Genomic DNA, 11,296 nt, shown 5'->3' with positions numbered 1-11,296 from the left:
ACAGTAACCACTACCATAAATTGCAATACAACTCTTAAGAATAATTTTCTCTTGAAGTAGTTCATTGCATGGCCAAAAAACCCTCACCACCTCGATTTAGCTAGGCAGATATCCACTGGATAATTACTGCAGTGATTAAAATGTTTCAGCTGGCAACAAGTTATTTAACCCCAAGTGATGCGGTGAGGAGCTTCTCATTTCTCAAACATGTCGGAAGACACATCTTGTTGTCATGGAAAAGATGTTACTCTGTTTCAGATGGGTCAAAATTTTGCCCTGCATCAAGCAAAGGATACAAACTAAGGGAAACTACTAAAATTGGGTTACTGTCCATTGCATCATTAAAACCTGGAAGGAGAATTATGAACCATCATCTTCGAGGAAGAAATGTGGTCGAAATAAAATCTTGAATGATCATCATCGTAAACAACCGTAAAGAACGGCAGAACTCACCACTATGTTTAATAGTGAAAGTAGGACCATTTCCACTGGCACAGTGTGAAGAAAACTCAGACATGGGGACTAAACAGCTGTGTAGCCTTAAGAAAACCACTTGAAGGCCACCAGAATAAAGGCTGCAGTTTGCTAGGGAGCATAAAGATTGGAAAAAGATCATGTGGTCTGATGAGTCCAGATTTACCCAGCTCCAGAATGATGGGCGCATCAGGGTAAGAAGAGAGGCAGATGAAGTGATGGACCCATCATGCCTAGTGCTTACTGTACAAGCCTGTTGGGGCAGTGTTATGATCTGGGGTTGATTTAGTTGGTTAGGTCTTAGCTGACTACTGTACCTGAATCTACAGACATTAACCTGTACAATCTTTTGGATGTGCTTGAGAGGACTTTACAGAGCAGCCTGACTCTCCCATCACCAAGACAAGATCTTGGTGAAAAATCGATGCAACTCTGGATGTAAATAAATGTTGTGGCATTGTGTGAGCTTATCAGAATGAAGCCCCGGACACTGTGTGCCATAATCAAAGCTAAAGGCAGTCCAATTAAATATTAGTGTGTTAGACTTCTTTTTGGCCGGTCATTTATAAGGTAACACCACATTTTTAGATGAGCAAAAGTATAGGAACGGGTAGACAATAGATAACAGTGAATAATACTTAAATTTAGTTGCAGATTTTTAGCTTGCAAAAACTGCACCAAGCCTGCGACCCACTGACATCACCAAACCTTGCATTCTTTTTTTGTGATGCTTTTCCCAGCTTTCACCACCGCCTCTTTCAGTTGATGTTTCGGGGGGGGTTTGTCCTTCTGTTTCCTCTTTAGCAGGTAGAATGTTTAATAGGATGTTTATTTATTTTTTTTTAAAATTTTTATTTAAACTTTTTCATTATTTTTAAGGCAATTCACTTAACAAAACAAGACAATTCCTGACACATCATACAACATATCACTAAGCATACGTATCGAGACCAGCTGCCATAAAGAAAGCAAAATCAAATGAATGGACAAACAGGTAGTCAAAATTCCAACCCCAGATATCTGGCAATGCAGGACCATCTCTGATCAAAGATGTCTGTTTTCAGCTGCAAACTGGCTGTCATTTTTTCCATTGTGTAGACATCTTTCAGTCTCTGGGACCATTGACCCATGGTTGGAGGTTTCACGTCTCTCCAGTTTACTGTTATTATTTTCTAATAGGATGTTTAATAGGTTTTCAGTCTGGAGATTGACTTGGCCAATCTAAAACCTTTCACTTTTTCCCCAGAGGAACTCCTTGGTTGTTTTGGTACTGTTTTGGGGTCATTGTCTTGCTGCATGCCGAAGGATCCCCCAGTCAGTTTGGTTCTGTCTCTCTCTAAATTGGCAGACAACACATTCCTGTAGACTTCAGCTTCATTTTGCTGTTGCGATCATGTGTTACATCATCAATGAAGATCAATGAGCCCATCCCAGAAGAAGCCATGCAGGCCCAAGCTATGAATTTACTACCACAGCATTTCACAGATGAGCTTGTGTGTTTGGGATTTTGAGCAGGTCTTTTTTTCTCCACATATTAGCCTTTCCATCACTTTGGTAAAGGTTCATCTTTGTCTCATCAGTCCATAAAACTTTGTCCCAAAACTTTTGAGCCTTGTCTCTGTACTTTTGTTACCAAAGTCTTCTGCAAACATTGGATTGTGATACCTTCACTCCTGCCCTCTGGAGGTTGTGATGATAGTTGTTTTAGGGTTTTCCTTTACAGCTCTCAGAATGTTCTCTCATCAATTGCTGATGTTTTCCTTCATCTACCAGTTCGATAGCGGTTGCTGAGTACACCAGTGGATTCTTTCTTCTTCAGTCCAAATGGTTGTACTGGCTATGGCCAATGTTAGTGCAGTGACTGAGTGATTTTCCATTGATTCTCTCAGCTTCAAAATTGCTTGATTCTCTCCCACTGACAGCTCTCTGGTCTTCATGTTGGTTACACCTTTTTAACTATAAATGCAATCTGCAAAGGCAAAATTCCAAAGCCGAAACTCTGAGTAGACATTCGGCAGTATTATAGTTTGAATAATCAATGTAGGTAGGACACACCTGGGTAGCAAAAAACACCTGTTCCAATAGTTTTGCTTACTTACTAGAATGGATGGGTTCAAACAAAAGATGCTATCCCACAAGTTTTTTTTACAACCCTGGATATGAATACCTCGAAATAGATGCTGACATACTGATCTCGTCTCATAGTCATCTTTTAGTGTCAAACCCAGTGTCAGTGTACAGTAAAAAAAAAACAACTGGCCTCGCTTTTCCAATAATTTTGGAGGGGACTGTATGCGCGCTAGAGATAACATATGATAGACAGATAATATGATTGAAAACAGGTTATAGTATCTTGATGAGGTATGAATTGGACATCCTTGAAAGCTTTTTACCACTTTGTGAAACATGTGAGTGTATCAAGGATAATGTTGTAATACTAAGCAATTGGTAAACACAGTTCATTTGCGTTTTGATTGCATTCAGATTTTAATTATGTTTTACACAACGTTCCAGCTTTTTGGGAATATATATATATATATATATATATATATATATATATATATATATATATATATATATATATATATATATATGACACACACACACACACAATGTACAAACTAGAAAAAAAATATGATATGAAGTGATATAAAGGTCCGGAGTGATATAAAGGGGATTGCAAAAATACATAAGTGATAACCTTTTTCTGTAGAAACATTTTTCTTGTGTGTGTGTCTAGGTTTTGATTCAGTTTGTGCAGCACGTGTCTTTCACAAACTGATGAAGCGCCTGGGCTTCCAGCAGTTCTATGCTCATGGAGGAGACTGGGGCTGGCTTATCACCACCAACATGGCACAGCTTGAACCCAAGTAAGACATACAAGAACTTCCTCAACAGCTTATGTTTCACATCCTTTAAAAGTCAACTCCATATTATATGCATGCAATATATCCACCTGAACTTTAACAATGAACAACCATCTGTCCTGGAAACATCAGACCTTTTGATGTAAATATATTTCTGTGCACTTTTTCACCACTGTAACCTATATTTTTCTTTTGTTGTTTTTTTCCTACCTACCCCAGGACAGTCAAAGGCTTGCATGTGAACTTTGCCCCTCCCTCCAAGCCAGGGTTGCCCATGGCTTTATCCATCATGCTCGGCCATCGCTTTCCAAAGCTGTTTGACTTCACTGACTTTGATATTCAGCGTCTCTTCCCTGCCATGGAGAAACTGGTGGTCGAGACTGTGAAAGAGTCTGGCTACATGCATATCCAGGCCACCAAGCCTGACACCGTGGGTAAGTAGCAAGGGGCCCGCTTCAACAAATCTGCAACATTTCATCATTTTCTAACATATTCATTTTGACATGTTTTAACATGTCTTTTTACACTTTTCAAATCTTTAATAACCAGTCCACCAATGTGTTGTAATTTGGGTGAACTGACCCTTTAGCTTTACAAATGAGCACATTTTGAATAACAGATCCATAAATGTAATCGCTCTGACACTAAATTTCTCCTCAGGTCGAGGACTCAATGATTCTCCAGTGGGACTGGCTACATACATCCTGGAGAAGTTCTCCACGTGGACAAGTCGCGAATTCAGGAGCCTGGAGGACGGAGGACTCACCAGGTAAATGTAACGGAACATAATGTTTTGTGTGTTGATATTGATATTTCCATCACCGCATCATGATACACATTTATTCTGTGATATATATATTATATTATAGAAGGGCCACATACACAATCAAATTGACACTGTAATTATATCTACGTATTGTACGTATTGTTTTTTATGTCATTTTATAATCATGTTAAACACGCTGTATCAGTCTGCTTGGTCTCCATACGAATCCTTATATAAAGAATATACTGTATATACATGCAGTACATCCTTCATATTTACATTTTGCAGATATCCTGTGCAATTATATTTTTATACTTTTTCTTGTATATTACTACACACAATGTATTTTCATGTGCGAGGTCATTAGAGTGAATGTGGTCTTTATTTTTACTTAATTAATTTATTAATTAATCAATTAAGTAATTTATTTATTTATTAATTAGCATCCCTACCCAATCCTACGCCCATGCTATAATATTAAATCTTCTGTGCACTGTCTCACAGGAAGTTCTTACTGGATGATCTGCTAACGAATGTGATGATCTATTGGACATCCGGCTGTATCATCTCCTCCATGAGGTTCTATAAGGAAAACTTTGGAAAAGGCCTCAACCAGCCCCACTCTAAGTGAGTGAAGAGTGCGGAGTTAAATGTCTTGACCATGACCATGACTTCATGGTTACACTTCCAGTTTCCAAAAGAAGCAATGAACTTGACATGACATCAAACATTTTAAATCACAGCCTTTAAATGCTTTAATTCTTATTTATAAGTGCTTTTTTATTAGTGCTTAAGTGCTTATTTATTAGATACCTGGTTGTTGATGAGCAAGCATTTTTACATTTTTTTTAATTAATTTATTTGTAAGAAATTGGTTCAACTACCTGATATCTTTAAAATGCAAAGAATCATTTGATTTTCCACTGGAGACATTTCACTGACATGTAGTTTAGAGGGGATAGTTTAAAAAGTGCATTTTTATAATGTCAAAACATTGAAGAACTAGCTCATGGATTAAAGTCTTCCGTATGAAGGATCTCTGTCAACCCAAGAGGCTTGGGTGAACGATCCTGGAGCCTGCCACCCTACCTCAAAAAATAATTAAATAAATCAGGACTTAGCACAGGCAGCCAGTGACTGGCTTGGCCATGTTTAAACTAAAAACCTAAGTTGGTGTGGCATTTAAACTCAAAACAAAGTGTTGCTTGGTGTGCTTGTATCTGACCATGTGTGTTATGGATTAAGTTGAGTCATGGCAAAAAAAAAAAACAACTTTGTTTGAACATGCACCAGATAAAGCATTGTCCATTCATCCATCCATCCATTGTCAACCGCTTACCCAGAATCGGGTCGCAGGGGCAGCAGCTTCAGTAGCGAGACCCAGACTTCCCTTTACCCAGCCACATCGGCTAACTCTGCCTGGGGAATTCCCAGGCGCTCCCAGGCCAGAGAAGAAATATAATCCCTCCACCTGGTCCTGGGTCTACCCCTAGGTCTCCTCCCAGTTGGACGTACCAGGAACACCTCCCTAGGAAGGCGCCCTGGTGGCATCCTCATTAGATGCCCGAACCACCTCAACTGGCTCCTTTCCACACAGAGGAGCAGCAGCTCGACTCAGAGTCCCTCCCGGATGGCTGAGCTTCTCACCCTATCTCTGAGGGAGACCCCAACCACCCTGCGGAGAAAACCCATTTTGGCCGCTTGTACCTGCGATCTCATTCTTTCGGTCATGACCCATCGCTCATGACCATAGCTGAGGGTAGGGACGAAGATAGACCGGTAGATCAGGAGCTTTGCCTTCCAGCTCAGCTCCCTTTTCATCACAACCGTGCGGTGAAGCGTGCAACACCGCACCCGCTGCTCCAACTCTCTGGTCAATCTCACGCCCCATCATCCCCTCACTCGTGAACAAAACCCAGAGGTACTTGAACTCCTTCACTTGGGGCAAGGACTCATTCCCCACCCAGAGTAGGTAATCCACCGGTTTCCTACTGAGAACCATGGCCTCAGATTTAGAGGTGCTGATCCTCATCCCTGCCGCTTCACACTCAGCTGTGAGCCGATCCAGTGAGCGCTGTAGATCTACAGCCGATGATGCCATCAAGACCACATCATCTGCAAAAAGCAGTGATGCAGTCTTCAGGTCACCGACCTGTAACCCCTCCACACCACGACTGCGCCTTGAAATCCTGTCCATGTATATCACAAACAGGAGAGGAGACGAGGCACAGCCCTGGCGGAGGCCAACACCAACTTGGAACAATTCCGACTTACTTCCGAGTACACACACGCAGCTCTTGCTTTGAGAATGTAGGGATTGGATGGCCCTAAGAAGGGACCCCCTCACCCCATACTCCCGCAGCACCTCCCACAGAACATCCCAGGGGACCCGGGCATATGCCTTCTCCAGATCCACAAAACACATGTGGACTGGGAGATTGTACTCCCAGCCCCCCCCCAAGACCCCTGCCAGAGTAAAGAGCCGGTCCGTTGTTCCACAGCCAGGATGGAATCCGCATTGCCTCAGGAGTACCTTTGACCTAGGGTGCTCTGGTACCACGCACACTTATGAGCATCCTTGTGTTCGAACATGGTGTTCATTATAGACAGACCGTGACTAGCACAGAAGTCTAATAATGGAACACCACTTGGGTTCAGATCAGGGAGGCTGTTCCTCCCCCAGTTAGACCACGGAGTCCCCCACTAGGGCCCCTTGCAGGGCCAAAGCCAGGACCTGCAAGAAGGCCGCATACTCCGAACTGCCGTTTGGTGAATATGCACTGGCAATAGTCAGAGTTTCCCCCCAGCCCTTTGGTGTAGGGAGGTGACCCTCTCGTCCACCGGGGTAAACTCCAACACGGCTGCTCTCAGCCGGGGACTTGTGCATAGCTCCACACCCGCCGGCGCCTCATGCCTTTGGCAACTCCGGAGAAGAATAGTGTCCAGCCCCTAGCCAGGAGTGTGGAGATAAGCCCCACCAGATCCAACGCTCAACCTCCCACACCAGCTCCGGCTCCTTCCCCCCAAGTGAGGTGACATTCCACGTCCCCAGAGTCAGCCTCTGCAACCCAGGTCTGGGTTGCCGAGGCCCGTCACCACCACCGCCACCCATGTAGTAGCGCACCAAATCCCAGGGGTATCTCCTGTGGATGGTGGGTCCACAGGATGGGGGAGGGAGAAGTGCCATGTTGCTCTTTTGGGCTGTGCTGGCCACCAAGCGCTCGCTCACGGGCCCTCCGTCCAGGCTTGGCTCCGGACGTGAGCCCCAGGCTTTCTCCAGGCAGGGTATCTCGCCTCACACCTCTATTTTCCATGGGGTATTTTGAACCATACTTAGCCTGGCCCCTCACCTGAGACCAGTTTGCCGTGGGAGACCCTACCGGGACCACATGGCTCCTGACAACCTAGCTCCCAGGTTCATTGGGACACACAAACCTCTCACAAACCGCGATAAGGTGATGGTTCATTGGGTAAAAAATAATAAATCTCCGAAAGGCCAACTCGAATCTCTGCCACCTGATTGAGGGGTCACGCGTCATGGGTCATGAGTCACCATGCACGCGCAAATGCACAAGCTACTACAAAACACAAGCAAGCAAAGGGACCTGGTTAGCGGCTTCAATTGATTGACTTTGAATTATATTTAGAAAGTCAACTTATCAAGAGCTCTCTCTCTCTATCACCCTTTTTCATTTTTTGACTAAAATGAGTAATAAATCATCCAAATTGCATTCTCATTTTCTTCTTCAAGACTGCTCATTTTGTAACTTATTAAAATGATAAAGAAAATTGCATTTGAGATTTAATTTTCAAAAGATGCCCAAGCAAATAGTTACCAAAATTCAATTTGAAATGTCAAATTTGAAAATTAAAATGTATTAGCAGAAATGCTTTTTCATTTTAAGGTCATCGCTGCATTATGTGACTCAAATAAAATGAGTAATAAATCATCCAAATTGCATTATAATTTTCTTCTTCAAGCCTGCTCATTTTGTCACATGACTAAAACGAAAACTGCTTTTTCGTTTTCAAGCCTGCCCCCCGCAAAAAGTGTTCCAAAATTCAATTTGAATTCGCAATCCCAAGCGGCGCAGGAGAGTGACGTCAGCGGCCTCTGTTCTTCTTCTGTCCCCAGTCTGACCAACCGTGCTACGCATCAACGTTAGGGGGTGCCGGTGTGCATATTATATTATATTGTATTTGCTAGGCCGTCGAGTGAGGAGGTGCCATGTTGAAAATCTCAGGTCAGTCAGATCCTGATCTGCAGAGATATTTGAGGCACACACACACACAGAGACAGAGATTCCTTGCTTTTATAGATAAATAACCGGTATGATGTTAAAAATGTCCCCTTTTTAAATATGAGCTAACACATGATCTTCTCTTCAAAGGATACCAGTGTATGTCCCCACTGGCTTTGCCTGCTTCCCCAATGAGCTCATGCACACACCCAAACTGTGGGTCAAACAGAAATACCAGAGACTCCTGACCTTCACGCCCATGGCCCGAGGTGGCCATTTTGCTGCCATGGAGGAGCCCCAGCTGATGTCTGAGGATATCCAGAACTTCACTAAGATAGTGGAGAAGAAGAAGAAATAGTAGAAAGTGGACTGTGTCTCTAAAAGATGCAAATCAATAATATATATGGACAAAATAATTCCTGATCAGACCTCATGATTAAGTCCTCTGCAATATTAATTCTTAAAATATCAGTTTGAAACTTATGCGACAATCAGTTCAAAATGTACACGTCATATCACCACATAATGACCATATATAGTCTCATACTACAGTAACGATATGATATTTATATAATGCCAAGCTCTACGGTGTATATACAACATTTTTTCAATTAACATATATGAAGGACACTTTGTTTGTACTTGTTCAGGTCCAGTGTAAGTGACAGAAAAGTACAATAGTGAATTGCAAAAAAAACTTTCTTCCAGTGTGAAGGTTGCATCACAATGTGTTGTCAGGTGAAGAGCTGAAAAGGGCTGGAGATGTTGTGCTGTGGGCTTGATTACTGACCACATCAGTAGTCCCTAACACATCCACAGCTAAAGCTGTCAGTGCAGTTTAAAGTCAGGAACCAGCATCCAGTCTGTCTCCTGCTGCCTGCCTCAGAGCTCCCCTCAGCCTTGTAGTGGTGCTTTCTGTGCAGCTGCAGATAGGAGGTCAGGGGGGCACTTGTTGTTATTGTGTTGACGGCCTAAACAAGGTGCCAGGCATTCCTCCGACTGATAGCAAGAAACCTCATTATATCAGCCACTGCCACGTTACTGAAATTGGGTTTAAATTCACTCATTCCAAACTCATTTTAGAAGTTCAAAGCTTCTATGAAGTCAGATTTCCTTCATGTATTGCACGGCTAAAATTGAACACTGTTGTTACATCCACATCAACATTTTTTTCTTTTTGCCATGCTTGTATCAGCTTACATTTTGTCTTATTGTTTAACTTTGCCACAACTAGAAGTTACATTAGTTGATGTAAATCTTTGTCAGTCTTAAAGTTGAATGTCTTCAGAAGGTTTCTGATATTCAGTACTTTGATATGTTAAGAAGCACGAGAGCCTAACATGACAGTAACAGACCTAAACAGCTGAGCTGTTATCAGTGCTCATCATTTTGATTCGGAAGAGGCTAATTACAATCTGTGCTGCCGTTTGACAAGGTGATTACTTTAATGAAGAAATGTATTTGGTTTAATTGAAAATGGTGAGAAGATGAGCACCAAGGAATATGAGCATGCAGAATGTAAACCTCTGGTTATGCCATGGATATGTATATGTTCAGTCATCTTCTGTCATTTCCTTTTTGAACTACGCAGTTTAGAACGAATTGCAGTGTATGCTACCATTCCATGATGACCACAGTGACTTATTGTGTCTCGGATCATGATGCAATGTTCTATTTTTACCAAATAAAACTGACATTGACTAGAGCACTGTCTGAACTGAGTCTTTTTTCAAAATGTTTCTGGGGCATCCACAGACCTCTACTGACAAAGGCACATGTCATGTCACTGTGCTTCACTCACAATTCTAGTCATAATATGTGCAATATAAAATGTCCATAAATGACTAGAACTTTGTTTTATGTTTTGTTGTGTACTACTTCCAATAATGTTCAAACCAGAGAAATCTGTAACTTAATTGCATCTAAGATACATTTAATTCAGTTCAGACTGTTGCTATAGCTTCCTGAACTTTCCATTATTGCCACAAGATTGATGGGTTCATTTTTGTTAACTTGTGTTTATTTGCTCCAAACAGCCAGATAGCTTTATGGGCCATTAACTGTACACCAGCAAGCAACAACCAAGGGTGTGTTTGTTTGAATTCAGCACTCACCACAGACTCTGGTTTTCTCTCTTATGTTTCCCCTCTCCTCTCTGTAACATTATGTTCAGCAGGAACATCTTCCCTCCATTCCTGTTGACATCAACATCTCAGTGGTCACGTCCACGGGTTGCTGCTGCAGTCAGGTTGATAAACAGGAGTGAAGATAAATCTCCTTCTTTTGTCCCTAAAATTAAAACGCAATTTCTCAGCTCTCCTTCTGTCAGTAATCCACTCTGTAATCTGGCTCCTTACTTGACTCTCTCCTAAGTGACTGGCTTTTTTTTTTCTTTTTTTAAACTTTGTTCCTTCAGTTTTTCTATAAAATATGGTAAGGAAGGTCTCCCATTGTAGGGCTCTGGGAACAATTAGATTTCAGATTTGGAGCTTGAGACTCAGACTTTATCAACCTGTTTTATAGCAGGCAAGCTTCAGGGCATTAGCTGCCATAGTAACAGATACAGACTTTCATTAATCTAGCTTTCTGGAATGCATCTAAGCAAGTGTGACTTCCCTAGACTTAGATATACAGATCTGGTTGATATATTACATCTCCTTTCTGGAATACCTCCAGTTACACAGCATGTTCCCAAAACACTTTCATTGTTGTGTTTGGATCTGTATCAAAATGTGGCTCATCACATTCATAACTGCTGCACAGCAAAATAATCAGATTTTATTGTTGTTAAGATGCTTGGATGCCCTGAAAGTTTTCAAGAAACCAAATTGCACTTCTTCCGCCTTTCTTTAGTAGCATTCAATGTCGCACTGCCCCGAGCTTCCAGTCCCACAGCTGTCCAGTTATAAGCAGAGATTTGAGTTTCCCAAGCCCCCCAGTGCCCTGGC

The 11,296-nt window shown here is 42.1% G+C and overlaps 1 protein-coding gene across 2 annotated transcripts in view; it reads left to right on the top strand.

Annotated features, from left to right (window-relative positions):
* ephx1 (epoxide hydrolase 1, microsomal (xenobiotic)) overlaps positions 1-10,053 on the top strand; it is an 18,726-nt gene extending 8,673 nt beyond the window's left edge. The window contains exons 5-9 of one of the 2 annotated variants that reach the window (XM_037085926.1): positions 3,215-3,344; positions 3,561-3,775; positions 4,002-4,110; positions 4,612-4,734; positions 8,499-10,053. In XM_037085926.1, the coding sequence (XP_036941821.1) occupies positions 3,215-3,344; positions 3,561-3,775; positions 4,002-4,110; positions 4,612-4,734; positions 8,499-8,706 (785 nt within the window). In that variant the 3' untranslated portion in view covers positions 8,707-10,053. The other variant, XM_037085927.1, reaches the window with a different exon arrangement.
* The last annotated feature ends 1,243 nt before the right edge of the window (positions 10,054-11,296 follow it).

Source organism: Acanthopagrus latus, chromosome 22 (assembly GCF_904848185.1).
Source record: "Acanthopagrus latus isolate v.2019 chromosome 22, fAcaLat1.1, whole genome shotgun sequence".
NCBI lineage: Eukaryota > Metazoa > Chordata > Actinopteri > Spariformes > Sparidae > Acanthopagrus > Acanthopagrus latus.
The sequence above is the reverse complement of the archived record's forward strand: the minus strand, read 5'-3'. Positions and strand labels throughout refer to the sequence as shown.